General features: G+C 37.3%; 1 protein-coding gene across 7 annotated transcripts in view; it reads right to left on the bottom strand.

Annotated features, from left to right (window-relative positions):
• The window catches only part of TM2D1 (TM2 domain containing 1), a 48,640-nt gene extending 23,446 nt beyond the window's left edge, over positions 1 to 25,194 (bottom strand). For 5 of the 7 annotated variants that reach the window (XR_015161558.1, XR_015161557.1, XR_015161556.1 and 2 more), the window contains exons 1-4: positions 25,009 to 25,194; positions 22,554 to 22,623; positions 12,389 to 12,497; positions 230 to 321 (exon numbers count right to left, since the gene is read on the bottom strand). Coding sequence is in view for 4 of the 7 variants with exons in the window: in XM_086394282.1 (XP_086250408.1) it covers positions 230 to 321; positions 12,389 to 12,497; positions 22,554 to 22,623; positions 25,009 to 25,170 (433 nt within the window). In the remaining 3 variants the exon portion in view is untranslated. Of the gene's footprint in view, positions 1 to 229; positions 322 to 12,388; positions 12,498 to 18,284; positions 18,414 to 22,553; positions 22,624 to 25,008 lie in introns of those variants that run through there. The other 2 variants (XM_086394285.1, XM_086394284.1) reach the window with 1 other exon arrangement.
• Between the last annotated feature and the right edge of the window lie 600 nt (positions 25,195 to 25,794).

The following is a 25,794-nucleotide window of genomic DNA, read 5'->3' on the forward strand; positions in this document are numbered from 1 at the left end:
TTCATAACGATGTAAAAAAAAAAACCAAGTAAAGTCAGTATCTTTTACCCAAGTTCACTACAGAGCTAACTGCTAGCTCTGTAATCAGAGAAAAACATTGACTATTCAACTCCAGCTAAATGGAACCTTAACTATTAATAGTATGCAGAGATTTAATCTTTAAGAACAGGTACATTTACCTACAAGTTTCATATGAATTTTTTTTTTTTTTTTAATAAAATACACTCACCCAAGGCAGGGTATCCAAGGTAAAATCGATCTGCTCCCAACCATCCAAGGAAAAGAGACAGTGCAACCGCCACCTTGTATGAATAGCCATTCCTGCACAGAATCAGAACCTGAATGTCACATTCATATATTTCCAACATGTAAACATTTTAGAAAATAATGTTAATTATTACTGTTAATCAGTTCATTCATCCATTCAATTAATGCTTTTTGGGTGGCTACTAAGTGCCAGGGACTATTTCAGGCTACTGGGAAATATTAATGCACAGAAGAGATAAAAATTCCTGCCTTTAAAGAGCTTACAATCTAGTGGCAGCAAGTAATAAACCTAAGTGAAAGTCGCTCAGTTGTGTCCAACTCTTTGCGACCCCATGGACTATACAGTCCATGGAGTTCTCTACACCAGAAAGAATACTGGAGTAATCAGCCTTTCCCTTCTCCAGGGAATCTTCCCAACCCAGGGAATGAACTCAGGTCTCCCGTATTGCAGGCAGATTCTTAACCAGCTGAGCCACAAGGGAAGCCCAAGACTACTGGAGTGGGCAGCCTATCCTTTCTCCAGGGGGTCTTCCCGACCCAGGCATCAAACCAGGGTCTCCTGCATTGCAGGCAGATTCTTTACCAACTAAGCTATGAGGGAAGCCCATAAACCTAAACATATTTTAAAAAGAAACTGTGTGTTAGAAAGTCATAAAGAAGGACTTCCCTGGTGGTCCAGTGGCTAAGACTGTGCTCATAATGCAGGGGGCCCAGGTTCAAGCCCTGATCAGGGAACTAGATCCCATATGCTGCAACTAAAATATCCCATATGCAGACATGAAGTTTGAAGACCCCACCCCACATGTGCAACTAAGACTTGGTATGGCTAAATAAATAAATACTAAAAAAAAAACAGTCATAAATGCTATGAAAAAAGAAGTGGATTAGGGTATATAGGGAATTCAGAATGCCAGGGATACAGATAAGGGCCATTTAAGTGGAGTGACAAGAGTAAGCTTCATTGAGAAGGTGGTATTTCAGCAAAGACCTAAGGGAGGTAAGAGATTTAGCCATGCCATGCCTCTGATGAAAGAGTGTGCCAGACAAAAGAAACTGCTGTTGCAAAGGCAGCCTACCTGGCATGTTCAAGGTCTATTAATGAAGCAAGTATAAGAGGAATGGAGTAGGAGAGGGGAAGAACAGAAGGAGACAAGGTCAGAGAGAGAACAGGGCAAAGAGGGCAGATCATGCAGGGCCTTGACTACCATTGTTAAGTGCTATAAAACCACCATCTTTTACTCTGAGTGATATGTGAAGCTACTGCAGAGGTAAGCAGAGGCATGGTGTAAAAACAGTCACTCTAGTTGCTATGCTGAAGATAGACTGCAGGGGAGGATTTGGGAGCTATTGTCACAATAATGTACAACAGATCTTCCCAGATCAAGAGACGAAACCAGAAAGGAGTAACAGTGAGGAAAAGAGTGTGGTGTCAACATGGATCTACTGTATTACACAGGGAACTCTTCTCAATGTTATGAACCAGCCTGGATGGGAGGGGAGTTTTAGGAGAGAACGAATACATGTATACGTATGGCTTAATCCCTTTGCTGTCCACCTGGAATTATCACATTGTTAATCGGCTTTACTCCAATACAAAATAAAAAAGTAAAAAAAAAAAAAAAGTGTGCGGTATCTTGGAAGTCAAGTGAAGTCAGTGTATTAAGAAGAACAGAGTGATCAACTGTGCCAAATGTGACTGATGGATGATATAAGAATGCCTGAGAATTTACCACTAAATTTAACCAAGAGGAGAGCATTAGTGACCTCACTAAGAGCAATTCTGGCAACAATGAGGGCAAAATATAGAACAGAGCAGGCTTAAGGAAGACTGGAAGGGCCACAGCAGTGCCCATGAGTCCGTTCCATCCTATAGCACCCACAAACCTGGCTCTCCCCTGCCCTCACCGCTGCAGCAGAGTCCACAGCACAGGCAACCCCACTTGTGGCAGAGAGGCCTGCCATCCTGGTGTCCCTGGTGGTGATGCCAGCAACGACAGCAACTCTCGCAGCATCAAGGCACCAGTAACCCCACAGGAAAGAAGCAGAGATGATGAGGGCACTGGTGACACCTCTGGCAGAGGTGATAGAGGGCAGAAAGTGCCAATTAAATATAGCCAGAGGCAGCTCAGGTCAGCGAAACCAAGCTACAAATTGTGCTGCAGTGCCATCTACTGAAAAACAAAAGAAAGAACTCTAATTACCAACCTGTTGAACTGTGAGAATCAAAGAAAATAAAGTTTTACCTAAATGAGAAAGGTATTCACTACCTCAAGCATGCCAGCAAAGGAACAACTAACTCATCAAGCACCATGGAAAGCCACAGTAACACAGCATCAGAAAAAGAAAATGACAATTCTCCAGAAACCAAACTTAAAATCACTTAAAATCTCTACGTGGTCTCATAGAGAATTCAAAATAGCTATCAGGAAGAAACTCAACATGCTACAAGAAAACAGAAAAACAGTTCAATGAACTAAGGAAAAAATTAATGAAAAGAAGGAATATTTTATCCAAGAGACTGAAACTCTGAACCAAACAAGTTATGAAGCTGAAGAACTCAATAAATGATATGAAGAATGGCATTAAAAAACAATAGAAATAGAGTAGACCATATGGAAGAGAGAATTAGTGAGCTTAAAGACAGAAACTGAGAAATGATTCAGGTGAAAGAGGAGCAAGAACTAAGTTTTTTTTTTAATGAAGAAACTACAAGAACTATCCAACTCCATTAGAAAGGCAACATAAGGACAATGGGTGTACCAGAAAGAAAAGAAAAGGAGAAGGAAACAGCTTATTTAAGGAAGTAATAGCTGTTCAGTTCAGTCACTCAGTCATGTCTGACTCTGACCCCATGGACTGCAGCACGCCAGGCTTCCCTGTCCATCACCAACTCCCAGAGCTTGCTCAGACTCATGTCCACTGAGTTGGTGATGTCATCCAACCATCTCATCTTCTGTTGCCCGCTTCTAAGTAATAGCTGCTGCTGCTGCTGCTGCTAAGTCACTTCAGTTGTGTCCGACTCTGTGTGACCCCATAGACGGCAGCCTACCAGGCTCCTCCATCCCTGGGATTCTCCAGGCAAGAACACTGGAGTGGGCTGCCATTTCCTTCTCCAATGCATGAAAGTGAAAAGTGAAAGGGAAGTCGCTCAGTCGTGTCCGACTCTTAGCGACCCCATGGACTGCAGCCGACCAGGCACCTCTGTCCGTGGGATTCTCCAGGCAAAAGTACAGGAGTGGCTGAGAATGTCTCAAATCTGGGAAAGGAGTTAGATATACAAGCCCACATAGCAAATAGAACACCTAAAAAGACCTTCCCCAAGACACATTAAAACTGTCAAAAGTCAATGACAAAAACAACTTTAAAGGCAGCCAGGGGGGAAAAAGACAGCAACCTACTAAGGTACCCCCCTAGGTGATCAGCAGATTTCTCAGCAGAAACTCTATTGGCCAGGAGAGAGTAAAATGACAAACTCAAAATATTGAAAGACAAAAACTATCAGCCAAGAATACTCTATATAGCATAAGTTTCATTCAGATACATGGAGAAATAAAGGCATTCCCAGACAAACAGAAGTTGAGGGAATTTATCATCTCTAGACTTTCTTTACAAGAAATGCTTAAAAAAATTCTTCTACTTGAAATGAAAAAGCAAAAGTCCAAAAAATTTTAAGCTAATAAGAAGAATCAGAAAACAGTAACTATATATCAGAATAGGTTGCTGGGAATTTATTGGTGGTCCAGTGGTTAAGACTCTGCACTCTGAATGCAGGGGGCCCCAGTTCAATCCCTGGTCAGAAAACTAGACCCCACATGCCACAGCTAAATATCCAGTATGTGGCAACAGAGATCCTGCATGCTGAAATGAAGACTCGGCACAGCCAAATTAAAACAAAACACAAATCATTAAAAACAGGTTGTTAAACACTTAGTTACAGCAAAGATTAAAGGGTGAAAAAAAGTAACTATAGCTACATCAATTTGTTAATGAATTCACAGTATTCTACACTGAGACATATTTGTGACAACAAAAATATAAAAGGGAAAAAGGAAAAAAGATGCAACCTCTCTAGGAATAGGAGGATAGGATACTACCAACAGGACTTCCCTGGTGGCTCAGTGGTAAAGAATCTGCCTGCCTAGGCAGGAGACACGGGTTCGATCCCTGGGCTGGGAAGATCCCACATGCTGAGAAGCAACTAAGCCCGTGTGCCACAACTACTGAGACTCTGCTCTAGAGTCCAGAAGCTACATACGAGCTCATGTGCTGCAACTACCAAAGCCCGTGCAGCCCTAGAGCCTGTGCTCCATAACAAGAGAAGCCATCGCAATGAGAAGCCCGTACACCACAGCTAGAGAGTAGCCCCCACCCACCACAAGTAGAGAAAAGCCTGTGCAGTAACGAAGATCCAGTACAGCCAAAAATAAATAGATAAAAATTTTTAAAAAGATACTACCAACAGAAAAAGGACTATCTTTGAGATGTTTATACAAACCTCATTGACAACCACAAAACAAAAATCTAGAGCAGAGACCCAAAACATAAAAAAAAGAGAGAAAACTGAGAAAAACATCATAGAAGACTACCATTCCCTTGCACAGGAATGCAAAGAAAAAGAAACAATGGAACTACAGAACAACCAGAAAACAAAAGATAAATGGCAATACCAAGTCCTCATACTCAATAATCACACTAAATGGGAACTTCCCTGGTGGTCCAGTGGTTAAGACTGTTCTTCCATTGCAGGGGGCATGGGTTCGATCCCGGGTTGGGAACCTAAGATCCTGCATGCCACACAGCATGGTAAACACACACACACACACACACACACTCTCTGAATGTAAACAGATTGAATTCACCAGGCAGAAGACAGAGAATGCCTGGATGGATTAAAACATAAGACCCAACTATATGCTGATTCTAGGAGACTCATCTCAGTTCTAAGTAAAGGATTGCAAAATGATACTCTAAGCAAATGGCGGCCAAAACAAAGCAGGCATAACCATACTCATATCAGACAAAACAGACTTCAGACCAAAAAAGTTAACAAGAGACAAAGATGGGCATTATATACTAACGATAAAGGGTATAATTTATTTAGAAAACATATTCATTAATATATATGCACCTAACAACAGAGCACAAAATATATAAAGCATATAACTGACTTAAAGGGAGAAACTGACAGCATCATAGTGAGAGGAGATGTTAACAACTCACGATAAATGGATAGATCACACAGACAGAAAGAGAACAAGGAAAACTCAACCTTAAATGAAACACTAGACCAAAGAGACTTAATAATAGATGTATACAGAACATTCTATCCAAAATCTGCAGAATAAATATATTTCTTAAGGGCACACAGAATGTTCTCAAGGATAAACCATCTGCTGGGGCACAGAACAAGCTTTAATAAATTTAAGAAGACTGAAATTATATCAAGTATCTTTTCTGACCACAGTGGTATGAAACTAAAAATCAATTTTAAGAAAGCTGAAAAAATCATAAATATGTGGAGATTAAACAAACTATTGAACAACTATTGCATCAGTGAAAAAATTAAAGGGGAAATTTTAAAAATATCTGAAGAGAAATGAAAATACAACATACCAAAATCTCTGACACACATGTAATATCAGTACTAAGAGAATGGTTTATAGAAATACAGGTCTACTTCAAGAAACAAGAAAAATCACAAATAATCTAACCATACATTTAAAGAAACTAGAAAAAAGAAGGGAAAAAAAAATGAAGCCCAAAATCAGTAGAAGGAAGGAAATAATAAAAATGAAATTGGAAATAAATGAAACAGAGACCAAAAAGAAAATAGAAAAGATTAATGAAACTAAGAGCTGGTTCTTTGAAAAGATAAAGTTGACAAACCTTCAACCTGACTCACTTAAAAAAAGAGAGAACTCAGATAAGTAAAATCAGAAATAAAAGAGGAGAAGTTACAATGGATATCAAAGAAATACTGGGTTGGCCAAAAAGATCATTCGGGTTTTTTCATGTCATCTTATCCAGAAAGAACTTTTTGGTCAACCCAATATAAAGGCTTATAAGTGACTACTATGAATAACTGTATGCCAATAAATTGGACAACTTAGATAAATTTTAGAATCATACAGCTTTCCAAGACTGAATCCATAAGAAATAGAAAATTTGAATAGCTCAATTACCAACTAAGAGATTAAAATGATAGTCAACCCCCCCCCCCAAAAAAAACAAAAGTCCAGGAGCAGATGGTTTCACTGGTGAACTCTACCAAACATTCAAAGATTTAATACCTATCTTTCTCAACCTCTTCCAAAAAACTGAAGAGGAGCAGACACTTCTTAACTCATTTTAGAAAACCAACATTACTATGATACCAAAATAAGATAAGGACATCAAAAGAGAAGAAAATTACAAAACAATATCTCTGATGAACACAGATGCAAACATCCTCAACAAAATATTAGTAAACCAAATACAACAATACTTTACAAGGATTACATACCATGATCAAATGGGATTATTACAGGAAAGCAAGGATGGTTCATTTGCAAATCAATGTGATACACCATATTAACAAAATGAATAAAAATCATATGATCATCTCAATTTATGCAGAAAAAGCATCTGACAAGATTCAACATTCATTTATGATAAAAAAAAACTTTCAATAAAATGAATATAGAAGGAATGTACTTCTACATAGTAAAGGCCGTATATAACAAACCCATAGCTATTATATTCAGCAGTGACAAATTGAAAGCTTTCCCCTCTAAGATCAGGAACAAAATAAGGATACCCACTCTTATCACTCTTATTCAAAGTAATACTGGAATTCATAGCCAGAGCAATTAGGCAAGAAAAAAAAATAAAAGACAACCATATTGGCAAGGAAGAAGTAAAAGCGTCACTGTTTGTGGATGACACAATTTTATATACAGAAAACCCTAAACATTCTACCAAAAAAAATTATTAGAAATAATAAATACAGTAAAACAGCAAGGTAGAAAATCAATATACAAAAATCTGCTCTCTTAATATATCTTAATATATAAGTTGTTAATATATATTAACAACTAGAAGAAAAAGAAGTTAAAAAAATCCTATTTACAATTGCAACAAAAAGAATGGAATACCTAGGAATAAATTTAACCAAGGAAATGAAAGACCTGTACACTGAAAACTATAGGACATTATTGAAATTAATTGAAGAAAACACAAAGAAATGTAAAAATATCCCATGCTCATGAAATGGAAGAATTAACATTGCTAAAATACAAATTACCTAATAGAATCTACAGATTCAGTGCAATTCTTATCATACAACTCAATTACAACAAAACAACCTAACTTAAAAATGGGCATGGGATCTGAACAATTTTCCATTTAAGATATGGCTAATAGGCACTTGAAAAGAAGATGTTCAATATCACAAATCATCAGAGAGATGCAAATTAAAACCACAATGAGGTATCATCTCACACATTAAAATGGCTATTATCATAAAAACAAGAAAAAACGAGACGTTGGAAAGGATGTGGAGAAAAAGGGAACGCTCATGATTTGCTGGTAAATGTAATTTGGAGCAGCCACTATGAAAAACAGTATGGAGATTCCTCAAAAAATTAAGAATAAAATTACCATATGATCTAGCTATTCCACGTCTGGGTATTTATCCAAAGAATAAGGAAATACTAATTCAAAAATATATAAGCATTCCAATATTCACTGCAGCATTATTAACAATAGCCAAGATGTGGAAACAACCTAAGGCCCACTGGTGAGTGAACAGATAAAAAAGATATATACACGTATCTAAACATACAAGTAGAATTCAAAGAGTTTTATTTCTATCTCTATATGCTGCCGCTGCTGCTAAGTCGCTTCAGTCGTGTCCGACTCTGTGCGACCCCATAGACTACAGCCCACTAGGGTCCCCTGTCCCTGGGATTGTCTAGGCAAGAACACTGGAGTGGGTTGCCATTTCCTTCTCCAATGCATGAAAGTGAAGTCGCTCAGTTATGTCCAGTCCTAGTGAGCCCATGGACTGCAGCCTACCAGGCTCCTCCGTCCATGGGATTCTCCATGGACGGAGATTCTCCATGGACTCTCTTGCGAGTACTGGAGTGGGTTGCCATTGCCTTCTCTGAAACATACAAGACTACTACTCATTCACTAAAAAAAAAAAAAAATCTTGCCATTTGTGACAACATGGACAGATCTTGAGGACATTGTGTTGAGTGAAAGAAGTGAGATAGAAAAAGACAAATATCATATGATTTCGCTCATGGCTGGGCCTGAGCCTTGCAGAGACAATGGGACATAGTCCATGCTCATGCTCAGTTATGTCCGACTCTTTGTGACCACATGGACTGTAGCCCATCAGACTCCTCTGGCCATGGGATTTTCCAGGCAAGAATATTGGAGTGGGGTGCCATTTCCTCCTTCAGGGCATCTTCCTGACTCAGGGATTGAACCTGTTGTCTTCTGTGTCTCCTGCACTGCAGGGGGATTCTTTACCCACTGAGCCATCAGGGAAGCCCATTTTGCTCATATGTGGCACATATGAAAAATAAGTAAATGAACAACAAAAAAATAACATGAAAAAAACCACACTGAAACAGAAGATACTGGTAGTCCCCAGAGGTGAAGGTAGGTGGGAGGTGGATGAAATGGGTAAAGGTGATCAACTGAACAATGATGGATGGGAACTAGACTTGGTGGCAAACAGCCTGCAGTATATAGAGAAGTTGAATTATAATGTATACATGAAACATGTTACAAGCCAATGTTAATTCAATTTAAAAAAGTTGGGAAAAAACCTAAAGAAAAGCATAGATAATCCTTTCAAGGAGTTGCTACAAATAAGAGTAAAGAAATAAAGAGGTAGCTGGAATCATCATTTTAAAGTCAAATCTGATCATGTCTCCTGCTTATAATCCTATTTTTTGCATTTCACTCAAAATTAAGACATTTTCAGGGAGTTGGGGGAGATAGTAAACAGCCCAGAGATCCTGTCTATGCAGCCAATATTACAAGGATGTCAGATTTTGCCCTGAGGCAAAATACCTACCAGAATAGCGGTAGAGAAATAAACTGGGAGACTTGGTAGAAACTCAAGTGATAATCTACTGGCTACTAGCAGTGGAAGAGAAAAGGAAACAAAACTGGAAAATATTAAAGGCAGAAGCAGCCAGACTAAATGTGGGGAATGAGTCATTCTTTGGAGAATGACTCCAAAGTTTCTGCTTAAGGAACTGGATAGAACAGCTGCATTCACTAATACAAAGGAGGAAATGATTGAAGGAAGAGACAATAGATTCAGTTTGGGATCTTTATATAAAGATGGTATGAGAAACCAAAGGGGTGGATGAATGAAGAAGAGAAGAGGACCAAGGACATAATCTTGTGAATATCAAGATATAAGAAAGAAGGAAAATAATAGGAATCAAAGGAAATTGAAGTGTGTTTTATACTGTAAGCCAAGGAAAGAAAGTATTTTAAGAAAAAGGAATACCAAATGCTGTAGAAGGATTGTAGACTATAAATATCCATTTGATATAGCAACAAAGATCACTGGCAAATTTTAGTATGGCCAAAAGCTATACTGCATTAGACTAAAAGTTCATACAGAAACAAGCCTCTCAAAAAGCTTGGCTAGTAAGGGGAATGAAATTAGAAAAGCAGTGATCTATATAAATAAATCACCCTAAAGAATACTCTAAAAACTGGTGGTGCAGCAAAGATTTATCTAACTGTTCATCAAATCAGGTTCCTTTTTCTCACAGGCATACGGCTAAACTATACACATACCTTGTTTTGATGTGCTTTGTGTTACTGCGCTCTATAGAGAAACTGAGGTTTTTTACAAATTGAAGGTCTGTATCAACCCTTCACCAGGCAAGTCTGTCAGTGCCATTTTTCCAACAGCATTATTTTTAAATTAAGGTACGGTTTTTTGGACACAATGTTATTGCACACAATAGACTACACGTAGTATAAACATAACTTTTATATACACAGGGAAACCAGAAGATTCGTGTAACTTGCTTTATTGCATTGATCTGCAACCAAACTCATGATATCTCTGAGGTATGCCTGTGTATTAATATATTCTAGCTCACTTTGCAGTTAAATGCAGCCATCACTTAGTTCTGGCCAATAGAATGAGGACAGCAGTGATGTAAGCCATCATGTATGCCATGTCTGGTCCATGAAACATGTCTATAGGTGTTCCATCTCCTCTTTCCATCTGTTGGCTGAATGGAAAAGACTCCAAGGACTAGAGGAAGTAAAGTCACAAGATGAAAGGTACAAGACCCCTGCATGTATGCATGGAGCAACTATCACTTCCTTCACCCCATGCAGACCTCCAAATCAAAACAAATTGGATTATGATATGAGTGAGAAATAAAATTTACTGGGTTAAGCCACTAAAATTCTTAAGGCATCTATTACAACAGGTAGGTTGCTCCAACTAGCGTAGATGGGCAGGATAAACAGATGTGCTTGGTAACTTGATTAGACATAGTTAATAGACTTCAGTTGCTAAAGAATACATTACAGAATGGCCACATCTGTGATAGTAAGATGGAGTTTTAATCAAGTATCAATATTATGAAAGGATATGCCAACAGGAGAAGGAAACTATGTAAACTGGAAAAGGGAGCACTCAATGAATTAACAACTTGTCAGTGAGTCTTATTCAGTAGCTGACCAGCAGGTGGTTGTTTGAAAGGCACATACTGAATATTCTGATAGAGGAAAGTAATGCACTAGGTTATCTTACTTTTGTGATTTATCATTAAAATTATCCATCAACCTAACTCCTTTTGTTCTGATTCAATGCTCATCAAGCAAATCCTATTTTGGAATTTTGGATTTTACTATAGGAGAGAAATAAGTTGGCCAGTAGGCTTGGAGTATCTAGTTTCCTTGATAATTATATTTCTTATCACAATTGACATGAATGTCTTGTGAGCATGATTAGTATAGCTCAGTTGCATTTCAGTCTAATCTACTAAGAGACATTAAAAGAAAAATTAGAATTAACTTGGAAATTAAGTGGCAGATCATTGTGATGTGAACATTACAGGTAAAATGAATCTGCAGTGTCCAACTTGAATGGTTCTCAACAAATGTTTTCTTGGACCACCAATACTTAACAAAGTATTTGTCATTTGGAAATATCAATCTATAAATTTAAAAACTGACTAAACCATATCTAAGTACTTTGAAAATAATTCCTCTTAACAATTATTATTTTACTAATGAGAAATCTTAGAACCCAAGAAGCTTAAGTGATTGGATTACACAGCAAGATAGAATCTAAAGCTCCTCATTAACTTTATAAAGTAGGGTCAAAAGAAGAGAAAAAAAGACTCTAGTAGTAATTTCTAAGAATTCTAATGGAACTTGCAGAAACGAATAGTGGCCTTTCTTTATACAACTGCAAAATAGGTACCATTATATAAAATGTAACAACATACAGTAAAAGGTAAAAATACAATGCCAGGAATTAATAAAAATGGGTAAAACTAAATCATACTTTCAGTACAAAGTAGCAATATAAGAATAAACTGTCAGCTTTACTGCAGCAAAAATAAACAGCCAACTTAAAAGTTCTTTAAGAATATTCCCAACAAAATAAAGTCATTTGTCTTAATATAAAAAAACTAACTTCTGAATTGTTTAACATTATCATTCATCATCCAAACCAATTACAAAGAATGAAACCAAGTTTCAAAATGCAAATGATTACTAATTAGCATTCTTTTAATAATGTAGGTATGTAGTCCCTTATTTGCACTCCAGAAAGTCCCCAAATTTTTAAAACAGAATTTTTTCATAACCCATTTTGTAGCATAAACTGACTGAATGACATGACCTGAAGCCACTCAGTCTATTTATCCCATACAGTGAACTACTAAACTTTACTTGGTAAACTTCATTTTTAAAACAATACACACACTTAAAATAGAGGTCTTCTGACAAAAGCAAAAAGATAAAAGTTATATTAGTCCAGGATTCTCCTTATAAATTAACTCTTTACTCTTCATTCCACCCAGCTGAGATTTAACTCAGGCAAGTAGATCTGAAAATTTAGCTTCAGTAATATACTTACACATTTCGGCAAGATACAGGCTTGAGAAAACCAACTTCGTTTCCAGTAAAATGTGTTTCGTTGCCACCAAAATCCTTACAAGTTATGTTAGGTGCTGGAAAACACTGAACTAAAGGCAGAAAAAAGCAAGAATCCATTATTTCTTTTTCCTGTGGAAAATTATGTAATTATGCTTTTTTCCTAAGGCTAGCAATGCACACAAGAAAATCTAATGTTCAAACCAACTACCTCCCCATGCTGCTGCTGCTTCCCCATATGAGATTTTAATTTAGATAGGAAAAGCTATATTATATATATTCATGTACAAGATAAGATAAAGATAATGTTCAATCTCCTGCCCCTGACAAAGATGACCAAGGAAGAACTGCATAGTATTACTGTTCTTTACTTCATCTCTACGGTGAAGAATACTTCTTGAATTTTTTGTTGGTAACCAATCAGGCAATTCATTACATAAAACATAATCTAATTTTGTATTTTCAGTTTATAAAATGTTTATAGATGATACCTACAATAAACTAAGATTCTTCTTTATTCTAAATAACTTTTTATTTATTCTAAATGGGTTTGCTTCTCCATTCCCTCTAGGATTTGATGTATATGTTATCTCAGCATTTAGTAATTTGATCTTTATTCATAACCCAGATGACTTAATAAGAGGAAGTAACACTTATAGAGCTTACTGTGTGCTAAGCAAGTACTGTCCTGAAGCTTTTATGGCCTCATCATATAAAGTAAGAACTTTGGAATGAGAATCACCTATCTATACATTGCCTCTTTCAGAAACTTGGATTCCATGTAGACAAAAGTAGCACTAAGATCATAAGAAGATTATTGTGGGGATAAAATGTGATATAAATTATCTAGCATAAAGCAGAGCACTTAGTAGGCAATCAATAAATGTTAGTACTTTTTACTCCTTCACCATTTCTGACTAAAAGGTACTAATTCCTTTAGGCTAGTTTCAGGAAATGCTTATCTCTATGCTTAACATCAATGATTACAATTTTTTGAGAAAATGAAAATAGAACTTGGTATAATAGACTTAAAAAAAAACCCACAGTGTTTTATTATGAAAGAGAAATAAATGGCATTTATTTTACATCTACTTTATAATTACCTTAAGATTTCCAACAAATCACTGTCCTGTTTTAGGCCAGAGTAGTACACTGAGAGAATGATGCTAGGAAAAATATCCTGTAATGACTTTGCACTCTTTGGTTGTGTTACTGATAGTTCAAACTATACCATCCCATAAACTTTACTTATCTTTTTAATGTACTTACATTTCCAACACAAGAAGATGCTCACGCTAAAGAGCACAGATTCAGTAAAACTGACCATTTACAAGAAAGAAGGTAATAAAATAAAAGGAAGAGAGAGAGTGAAGAAATAATTATCCTAGGAAACAACTAAGGGAAGACAGTGTAATTGACCACGAATTTAGCTTAGAGGCTCCTGGTAGTAAGGCAAAAAGAGCCACAGAGCTACTGTGATGTAACTGAAAGCATACCAATTCACCTCTAAACCACTGTGGGAACTTGGTTTGGTACATGACACAAGAGAAAGGAATGTAATAGAGAAGGTCCTTAATAATAAGAACCTTTAAAAACAATAAACGTTTTCCACATAGCCTTTTCTCACACTGACTCCAGACATAAGCAAGGGCTTATAATGTTAGGATCGACAGAGATGGGGCAACAAAAGTCAACAGATGATTTATATGTAGCTGTTTGGCCACCTGCCTTGATACAGGGACAAAGCTTACTTGAGTTTTGTGAATCAACTATTATCATGCCCCTTAAGGTGTATCTCTTGGTCTGCCATCTTAGGTCATGCTTTTGACTGGAGCTATATGGCAGACAGCTTCCCAGGTGACACAGTGGTAAAGAATCCACCTGCCAATGCAGGAGACATGAGAGACGTCAGTTCGATCCCTGGGTTGGGAAGATCCGCTGGAGGAGGGCATGGCAACCCACTCCAGTATTCTTGCCTGGGAAATTCCATGGACAGAGAAGCCTGACAGGCCCCAGTCCATGAGGTCACAAAGAGTCGGACACAAGTGAGCAACTGAGCATGAGCATGTGCATATAGCAGACAACTCAAAACTGAGGTCAACAAACATCTTAAATGCTAATACATTTACTATGTTACCAACTGAAAGATGAGTATGCTCTATTTAAATGATGGAGGAATGACAGAAAGTAATTTTGCTTTCCAGGGGATATTTGGCAATGTCTGGAAACATTTTTGGTTGTCACTACTGGGAAAATGCTACTGGCATCTAGTGGATGGAGGCCAGGATGCTTCTAAATCTTCTACAATGCACAAGATAGCCTCCTCACAATAATTATCTAGCCCCAAACATTACTAAGGGTGAAAAACAATGCTCTAGATCAGCTGTGTTCAAAAAATTTTGCTCACATACTCCCTAAAATTTTTTAAAACTATATATTCCCTCACACATTTTTAAGTTGACATCTAAAATTTTTCACCATGGATTTAAATGGCTGGGAAAAAATTTATTTCCAGCATACTGTAAATACTGCCCTTAATATTGAAATATTATAGCATTCTTTACAGTGGAATCTAAACACAGCAATTTCATATCATGATCCAACCAAGAATATGAAAGGGCTCTTCTTTTAAATGCAGAAAACTTTACATTAATTGTAGGAAAAAATACACATATAATAAAAACTGATTCTCGCTGATGTATGACAGAAAACCACAAAATTCTGTAAAGCAATTATCCTTCAACTCAAAAATTAAAAAAAAAAAAAAAATGAGGATCTGGAAATTGATTATTTTACAGACATACTGTGGGCTGAATTGCACTCTCCCAAAAAGATATATTGAGGTCCTAACCCTCAGCACTTCACAATGTGACCTTAATTGGCAATAGCATCTTTGCAAATTTAAGTTTGCAATCCAACTTTGCATCCAAGTTAAGATGAGGTCATTAGGGTGGTGGGCCCTAATGCAGTAAGATGGGTATCCTTCAAAAATGGGAAAATGAACATACACAGGGAGAAGACGATGTGAAGACATGCAGGCAGGATGCAGTGTGAACACAGAAGCAGAGATCAGACGATGTGGGGCTTTCCCTGCTGGTCCAGTGATTAGGCCTTGGGACTTTCACTGCCAAGGACCTGGGATGATTCCCATAGAGGCTTTGTCCAATATACTTTGCTTTAGAGAAATGCACTGTTTTTTGAGATTACAGCTTCCTTTACAAAATTTTGAAGGATTAAACATTTATGGAGGTGGGCATGCGTGCTTGTCAGTCATGTCTGATTCTTTGTAACTTCATGAGCTGTAGACCAACAGGCTGCTCTGTCCATGGGATTTCCCAGGCAAGAATACTGGAGTGGGTTGCCATTTCCTCCTCTAGGGAATCTTCTCAATTCAGGGATCAAACTCACGAATCTCCTGCGTCTCCTGCATTGCAGGCGGATTCTTTACCACTGAGCCACCTGGGAAGCTCTCAAACATTTATAGGTGAGTTGTAAAAATGCTTTATAAAAATATGAAAAACAAATCGTAATTTTTTCAGTTACATTCTATTAATTGTTCAAACTCCCAAATTTTGACAACTTTAGTTTTCAATGTGTTTTATCATTTCTAATATAAGAAATGATCTGTATTCAATATGAGCTACTTCGTAGTCAATGAGACAGATAAGGAGAGAAAAATGCCCAACATTTCAGGCTTAGAACCTCAGGAAAGACACAATTAGTAGAAGTACCAGAGTGAAGGGGAAACCATATTGCTACAATATTTCTAGAGAAGTCTGACAGAAGTATGAGCTAATTATTTCAAGGGACAAAAACTACATACTTTAGTGAGGATAGATGAGGGGCTGCTCTCATTATAAAGTGAGATGACATGAGAAAATAATAAGAGAAACATTGAGATGGATCAGATTTGTTTGAACTGACAGAAAATGCCAAAATGCAGTACTTCAGAATGGGGCAAATTTAGGTTTAAGTCAGAACTCTGTCACTTAACTAGTATGTTCTTCTGGTCAAGTTATGAAATCTCACTGAACCTTGTTTTGTAATCTGTGAAACAAAAATAAGACCCTTGTACTACTACTAGCCAAGTAGTAAAGGCATTTGGCATGTAAAGCATGGTGCCTGGCTAGAGAAAATGTTCAACTTAAACTCTAAAAACGTAGAGAACTTCAACACTGAGAAGACTAAGAGACTGAACCTGATAGGAATAAATTTAACATGTGCGTGATCTGTAAAAGTAATAAAAGACTGTGAAATGAAATCAATTCAATGGATGCCTACAGCCCTAGAACTTATTCATTTTTACATATTTTATAGTGACTTCATTTGGTCCTTATTTAAAAAAAAAAACCTGTTATGTAGACAGAACTAGTAATATGCTCCTTTTTATTTCTTTTCCTGTACAAACAGAAAAACTGACGTTCCAAGAAATTAAACAAGCTGACCAAAGTCTCACACTAGGTAATATTCTTTAAGTCCTAGACCAACATTCATCACTTTTAATCAACACCCTTTTCATTACACCACAATAATGCCATGCTTACACTGATTTCAGAAACAAGTAAAAATGAGTCTGTATGATGATTTAGGAAGATTTAGGAAGCCAGTTACCCCTAAATGTTAACTAATGGACAAAATTAAGCAACATGCTACAATCCTGAAAATTATTCCATTTGCAGTTTTCCTGCAAAATGTTTGTCTCTGGCCAATGACTGGGATTTAAATGGCATCAACTTAAGTCATCAACGATGCAATGGACATGAACTTGGGCAAACTTCGGGAGATGGTGAGGGACAGGGAGGTCTGACGTGCTGCAGATCATGGGGTCGCAAAGAGTCAGACAAGCCTGAATGAGTGAACAACAACTTAGCATTGATAGACAGTATTTCTTGATTATATAAAGCAGAACTATTTTTTTAAGCACAAAAAAGCTAAACTCAAAATAAAGTAACCAATGAAGTTTCATAACAGTAAAAAGGAGTGACCTAGACAGGAAATGGTATGGGATTCTACTCTAGTCATAAAATTAAAAGACATTTGCTACTTGGAAGAAAAGCTATGACAAACCTAAACAGTGTATTAAAAAGCAGAGACATCACTTTGCCTACAAAGGTCCATATAGTCAAAGCTAGGGTTTTTCCAGTAGTCATATATGGATGTGAGAGTCGGACCATGAAGGAAGCTGAATGTCAAAGAACTGATTTTTTTGAAATGTGCTGGAGAAGACTCTTGAGAGTCCCTAGGACTGCAAGGAAGTCAATCCAAAGGAAATCAATCCTGAATATTCATTGGAAGGACTGATGGTGAAGCTGAAACTCCAATACTTTGGCCACTTGATGAGAAGAACTGACTCTTTGGAACCTGATGCTGGGAAGGATGCAACACAGGAGAAAGGGATGACAGAGGACACGAGATGGTTGGGTGGCATCACTGACTCAATGGACAGGAGTTTGAGCATGCTCCAGGAGATGGTAAGGATAGGGAGACTTGGCATGCTGCAGTCCATGGGGTCACAAAGAGTCAGATACGACTGAGCAACTGGACAACAACATTTAAGTGTATGTTTCCATAAATATATTTCAATAAAACCTTAATAAAACAGACCTGTGTCAAAGGACCAGAGCAAAATTTCTGGAAATGGTTTTTTAATACCTTTGTATTTTACTGATTGGAAAATTGAAAACACTTGCTATATATGTCAAATATGTATATATACGTACTAGACAGCACACTCCTTGAGGGCAGAAATTTGTCTTTTTTAATGTATCATCTCTACCACTTAGCAGAATGCCATATAATAACATTTTAATAAATTAAATATTTTCCCAATAATAGACAGTTTTGGGTTTCCCAGGTGGTACTAGTGGTAAAGAACCCACCTGCCAATGCAGGTTCGATTCCTGGGTTTGGAAGATTCCCTGGAGGACAGAACAGCAACTCACTCCAATATTCTTGACTGGAGAATCTCATGGACAGAGGAGTCTGGTGGGCTATGGTCCACAGGATCACAAAAAGTTGGACCTGACTGAAGTGACTTGGCACAGCACACATAAGACAAGGACATAATAGAAGCAGATATGATTAAGAAATTGTGGCAAGAATACACAGAAGAACTTTACAAAGAAGTCTTAATGACTAGGATAACCACAATGGTGTGGTCATTGACCTAATCAGACATTTTGGAGCGTGAAGTCAAGTGGGCCTCAGGAAGCATTACAACGAACAAAGCTCGTACAGGTGACGGAATTCCAACTGAGCTATTTCAAATCCTAAAAGATGATGCAGTTAAAGTGCTGCACTCAATATGCCAGCAAATTTGGAGAACTCAACAGTGGCCATAGGACTGGAAAAGGTCAGTTTTCATTCCAATCCCAAAGAATGTTCAAACTATCATACAACTGCACTCATTTCACATGCTTGTAAATGATCAACATCCTTCTAGCTAGGCTTCAACAGTTCATGAACCAAAACCTTCCAGGTATATAAGCTGAGTTTAGAAAAAGCAGAGGAACCAGAGATCAAATTGCCAACATCTCCTGGATCATAGAAAAAGCAAGGAAATTCCAGAAAAAGACCTACTTCTGCTTCACTGACTATGCTAAAGCCTTTGACAGTGTGGATCACAACAAACTGTGGAAAATTCTAAGAGATGGGAATATGAGACCACCTAACCTGTCTCCTGAAAAATCTGCAAGCAGTCAAGAAGTAACAGAACTGGACATTGAACAACTGACCGCTTCAAATTTGGGAAAGTACGACAAGGCTGTATATTGTCACTCTGCTTATTTAACTTCTATGCAGAGTACATCATGTGAAATGCCAGCTGGGTGAATCACAAGCTGCAATCAAGGTTGCCAGGAGAAATATCAACAACCTCAGTTGTGCAGATGATACTACTCTAATGGCAGAAAGCAAGGAAGAACTAAAGAGCCTCTTGATGAGGGTGAAAAAGGAGAGTGAGAAAGCTGGCTGAAAACTCAACTTCAAAAAACTAAGTTCATGGCATCCAGTCCCATCATTTCATAGCAAACAGATGGGGAAAAAGTTATAGATTTTATATTCCTGGGCTCCAAAATCACTGCAGATGGTGACTGCAGTGAAATTAAAAGATGCTTGCTCCTTGGAAGAAAAGCTATGACAAACCTAGACAGCATATTAAAAAGCAGGGACATCACTTTGCTGACAAAGATCTCAATAGTCAAAGCTATTTTTTTTCCAGTAGTCATGTATGGATGTGAGAGTTGGACCATAAAAAAGGCTGAGTGCCAAAGAATTGATACTTCTCATTGTGGTGCTGGAGAAGACTCTTAAGAGTCACTTGGACAGCAAGGAGATCAAACCAGTCAATCCTAAAGGAAATCAACCCTGAATATTCCTTGGAAGGGCTGATGCTGAAGCTGAAGCTCCCATACTTTGGCCATCAGATGTGAAGAGCTGACTCAATGGAAAAGACCCAGATACTGGGAAAGATTGAGGGCAGGAGAAGAAAGGGGTGACAGAGGATGAGATCACTGGATGGCAACACAGACTCAATGGACATGAGTTTGAGCAAACTCTGGGAGACGGTGAAGGACAGGGAAGCCTGGCGTGCTGCAGTCCATGTGGTCAGAGTTGAATATAACTTAGCAACTGAATAACAATAACGGATAGTTTATAATATAAATTTGCACTTTTGTTTTGATCCATTTAATTATTTTAATTATTAAACTATTTATTACAAACAATTTCTCAAAAAATAATGATGCTTAACTGGTATTGGGCTAACTGACAAACATTTAAAGACCACAACAGTTTACTGTTATAACTGAATCTCCTTTGCCTTTGGTCCCAATTCTTACTCTATACTCCTAAACTTCCCTCTCTGTAAAGCATTCCATCCACTAAACCCTTACCAAAAAGTATAGTTTAAGAAAATTAAACTTAGTTTGAAGATTCCGTGAGTCTATCATATGCTCAATGAAAGAAACAGAAGAAGCATGTTTCAAGGGTCATTTTGACGTCCTCTCAGATCAGGACTCAGAAATAATTTACAGCCACTCCACTAGTCTTTTCATGTTTTAAAAAGGAAATTTTTAAAAAAGCAGCTTGTGGACAAACATAGTTTCCTGATAGGGACAGGCTGGTAGAATCTACCCCAGATCTTGGCTGAACACTTTTGGGTCATGCATAAATTATATATTCTTATGTAGAAGGCTGGTGAGTCATATTGTCTCAGAAACTTTATTTTCTTTTTAAAATCACAACAACAATCTAAAGTCATTTATTTATTGATTTATAACATTTTATATATGTGTTCCCAGATTTTTAGGCACTTATGGTTTATTGTCTCCAAATAACCGTACCATTCCCTTATATAGAAAGCCTTCCTTTTATTTCTCTGCAGCTCTCCATTTACATCATCTATGCTTACTTACCTGACAGGCCATGGCAGGACCATAACACCTCTAAGTCCTTTTATATTTCCTAGCAATCTGATCATTTGATTTTGTATTTGTTTATAAACTTACTTAGTGATAATACTTAAGTGGATTCAAACTTATTTTACAAAAGAGACACCTAACTGGAGGGCAGAGGTCTTTTTGGTCAGAGACTATTCTTTTTAGTTGTAATTTCCTTCAAATTTATTCTAAATTTCCTTTTTAGAATAATTTCCTTCAAAATCTCCATACCTACAAAGAAATCTGCAGACTAGAAAAGGCATGAGATAGCAGGCTGCCTCATTCCAAGTTTAATGTTACCTAAGTCACGACAGTATTCAAAGACTTCCAACATATATCACATAAGTGGTTGGAAGCTTATTTTTCTTATTTGAAAGCTCATTCTTCTTTATGTATGTCAACAATATTCTCCATTCTGAGAGCACACTATAAAAGACTGAACTCTAACACAGGAAGGTCAGTGTATACTTATAAAGCAATTTTAAAAGGAGGGAATTATGTGCAAAGTTCCTTTAAGTCTAACATATCTAAATTAAACAAATGTACACATATTGAGCAATATTTACTATAAAAATCATATATATATTACCTATTACTGTTTATATGATAAATCCCATTACTCCAGAATACTAGCAAAATATCTGCTAAAAAGTTTAACACAACTTACTTTCAAATATCTTTGCTCATTAGAATGGGGTTAACAGTGTATCAAAATGTGAAGAGATACAGAGAAAGGAGATCTTTTTAAAATATATACAAAGTCATAATCAATAAGTCAATTATTTGACTATAAGATACTTTATAAAAACAAAGTTTTTTGCAGTAAAAAATAATTTTAATCTCATTTCCATAATAAGTCTGTTTAGCAGCTTTCATTATAAAGAAAACATCAATTATTGCCTTATCTTCTGTCTAAACAATAAAACAATCAGTATATATTCAATAGGTATTCTTTTCTCAAGATAATACTGTATATTAAATAGTAGATATTACTAGATATTAAATACTAGATATTAACCAACATTATGTACTATGCCAGATATGAACGCCAAATCCAAATAGCTTCAGCATACATCTACCTCCTTTCCAACATATAACCCTTCAGAAGAAAAGGCTAAACAAAACAATTTAGTAATCTTTATCTGGCATTAAATACTTTTTGGAATAACAGAAGCTCCCCCACATCATTAGGTTGAGGGTGTTATCCATTATCAAACCATCTCGCTAAAATACTGATGTGCAATTAAAATCCTTATCATATTATTTTCATACTTAGGATGCACCTAAGTATCTTTTACAAGTGCAAGATAGAGTGATATATTACTAGCTCCTCGCTGCACATTATTGAACTGTAAGTCTCCTTTCAAGTTCTTTCTGAGTAATTAAACTCTAAAGAGGCATCTTTGTAAAACACAGCATGATAAATACAGGGCATCAAGAAAGCTATATAAACTGATTCCAAAAGTTTTAAAAAAAAATGAATGAAAATAAAAAATTTCTCAATTTATATAATTATTTAATAGAATAAGATTCTTTTTATAAAATATTAACAACCCCTAGATATTCTCTAATATTAAGTTGTTCTGGAAACAGAAGGATGAAGTAACTCAAGAAAAAACACATTTATTAATTACTTTTAGCAATCACACATATATCTATGAAATAATGTTTTAAAAATAATTAAAAAAAACATGTTTCTGGAAGTCTTACCATAAGCTGTGTAGTTTGTACAGTTAACTGGTTCTTGTGTAGCATCATTTATTTTTGGATCTTTACAAATATATGTAGAAAAGTTAAGGAAATATAAACAACATTCCAATACAAAACGTTATCATCTTGTCTTTAATATGTCATATATTTATGTTTATAATTACATGTAAAGAGAGGATGTTAGTTTGTCCAGGTCAACAAGCACAAGCACAGATACACTTTCAGTGTCACTAAATAATATCTGAACGTTAATTTATTTAAGGAAAAGAACATTAAAAGCTCTAGCAGAGGGTGCCATCCTTAAAGAACATCAGTCAGGGTTTAAGCACAAAGCACAAAGAAAAAAATGAAAGTAAAAATCTCTACTAAGTATTATGAGAACTTCAGGTTAAAAAAAAAAAAACACATCAGTTTCCAGATGTCTGATGAAATTATTCACATGGCCCAAGTATTACCATACATATAACTTCATGCAACACAAATGGATACTATTATTTCCACATAAGTGAAGCAAATCGGGGCTCAAACTTTGAGTGACTCATGCAAAGTGGAGTAAGTGATAGGTAGTAATATCACGTTTCCTGATTCCAAGCCAAAGGTAAATTCCACCATACTGCAAGGAAGATGGTTATTTTAGGTGGGTCTACATGATCTTCCCAACAAGGTTTTAAGCTTTTGGAAACATATAATATTGATCCTCTAATAGATGTTTACAACACTCAGGGCATGGGGGCGGGGGGAGGGGTGTTTTTCTGTTTCCTGAATATTTCATTGACACAAATATGAGCTAAGTAGGGTTTTCACAAGATGTCTCTGTAGACAGAGTTTGACACTTGCTTCGGGTTTCTGATTCACTACTGGAAATCTCATCTTTGTGCCAGGAATAACATTTTCCAGTTCAGTTATGCTCAGTCACTTCTAAGGTTCAAAAAGCACAACTCAGACTTTCCTAGTAGTCCACTGGTTAAGATTCTGTCTGCCAGTGCAGGGGACATGGATTTGATCCCTGGTCCAGGAAGATCCACATGTTGCAGAGCACCAAGCCTTTGCATCTTGAGCCCATGCTCCATGACAAGAGAAGCCACCACAACGAGGAGCCCTCACAGCGCAACTAGAGAAAGCCAGACAGCAGCAACAAAGACCCAGCACAGCCAAAAACAAAAATTAATTCAAATTTTTAAAAATGATTAAAAAATTTTTAAGCAAAAAAATAAAAAAAAAATTTTTTTTTCTAATTATTTTATTAGAAAAAAAAATCACTGCGACATTTTTGCCAAAAAAAAAAGGACTCAACTTACCAGGTCAGTGATTCTCAAACCCCTAGCATAACAGTAATCAGCAATTAGAGCTATTCTGTAAAAATTTAGTAACGGTGGCCTCTCTTCAACTCACATTAAAATACAAGAGAATTTTTTTAATTTTAAGATTTCCTCTCACAGAATCTTTCTTGCATCTCTGGCTTATGTTCTTAATTTTTCTGTTCTATAATTGGTATGAAATTATCTAATTTTATACAAAAGTACCTATTTTGATTTGAATATAACTCCCATTTCATATTCCTCTTCCCTTTATCAGAGCCATGACAACGAACTCATCTATTTAACTCCTCCAGCCTCAGTTTTCTCATCAGTAAACACATGAGAGCTAAACACATATAGCCCCTACTATATGCCAGGCACTGTTCTAAGTGACTTACTGGTACTAATTTAGCACAACACACCTTTCAGTTGGTACCACCGTTATTTTCGTTGTTCGGTAGCGAAGTCGTGTGGGACTCTTAGCAATCCCCAAGCTCAAAGCTCAAATCGGTTACAAAGTGGAGCAGGAATTTGCCCCAGTACAGTCTGGGATCTCAAGGAGAGGTAAATAAAAGTAATAAATGCAAAGTTAATAATAAATTGGCAACATACATTGGCTATACCGTTCTTGCCTGCGTGCTAAGTCGCTTCAGTCCTGTGCCACTTTTTGCAGCCCCATGGACTGTAGCCCGCCAGGCTACTCTGATGGGATTCTCCAGGCAAGAATAATGAAGTGGGCTGCCCTGCCCTCCTCCAGGGGATCTTCCTTGTCTCCCCCTAAATCGGCAAATTTCCAGAATCGGGTCTATCTTTTAACTTAATTCTAATGCCTAACAACATGACCTGACAAACTTCAGTATCTACGTGTTTGTTGAACAAACAAATCCACTGACTAAAAAAATACATTATATTAAAGAAAGAAAAAAAGGTGGATCAAAAGAAGAACAGCTAATGATCAGTAAAATCCCAAGGAAATCTCACAGGCTAGCCTCTGTCCTCTCATCCCCAAATCTCTGCACTCCCCGCCCCAGGCTCCTTCGGTCATTAGAGGTCACAGGTCACCGTTCCCTTTAGCACAACCCTAGCCCGACCTGAGGGTTCCTAGCCACTCTCGACTCCAAATCGACCTCACCCCCATGGGGTGCTCCTCACAGAGGATATTGTCCCACTTTGAGGTCCTCGCACTTAAGTGTTTCTTCGCCACCCCCGGCAGCAGCTCCCCAAGGTCCAGTGGTGACTGATACGAACCACAGGGCACCCAGGAGCCGGGCGGCAGCAGTATCGGGAGCAATCGGCCTGCAGGGACAGGCGGCCGCCATACTGGGGACCGGCGCCTTCCCTACAACTTCCGGTTCCGCCTACGCCTAGACCTAACCCGGAGTCTAGCAGAGGGAGGGAGGCTCTTAAAGGGACAGTGCATCTGTTAGAGGCGGGTCCTTCCCCTGCTGCTGCTGCTGCAAAGTCACGTCTCCCCTAGACCTGCGGAATTGCTTTGGAGAGCTTCCATTGGTCATTGAGAACCGCAGGAAGGTTTCTCGCTTGGAGAACCAGCTGTCCTCCGTGCACGGCTGACTCCCAAGCTAATCTTGCTGTGACTTTTCCATCTGAAAAAGTGCCGGCGGCGCCAGGCGATTAGATAAACACTTTACAAACATCTCTGTTAGTCTGGTAGGATTGGGGTTTACAGATAACGAACCAAACTCAAAGGCGCTGAAGAGCATGTTGACTTTAGTTACTGAGTTGGAATAGAACTGATGTTTGCCTGATTTCAGAATATGTGCTCTTAGATGGCCTCTTTCGGAAGGCTGCTACGAGTAAATCTTGAGGACTTTGTATCACAACAATAAATATTATACTTTTCTTTTTTAAAAAAAATTTCATATCTTGGGGGTTTTGATGTTTTAAAATTTTTAATTATTTTCACTTTATTTTTACAGCGAAAA

Source organism: Bos grunniens, chromosome 3 (genome assembly GCF_055505025.1).
Source record: "Bos grunniens cultivar Pamir isolate PY7600 chromosome 3, Bosgru_T2T1.0, whole genome shotgun sequence".
NCBI classification, from domain to species: Eukaryota; Metazoa; Chordata; class Mammalia; order Artiodactyla; family Bovidae; genus Bos; species Bos grunniens.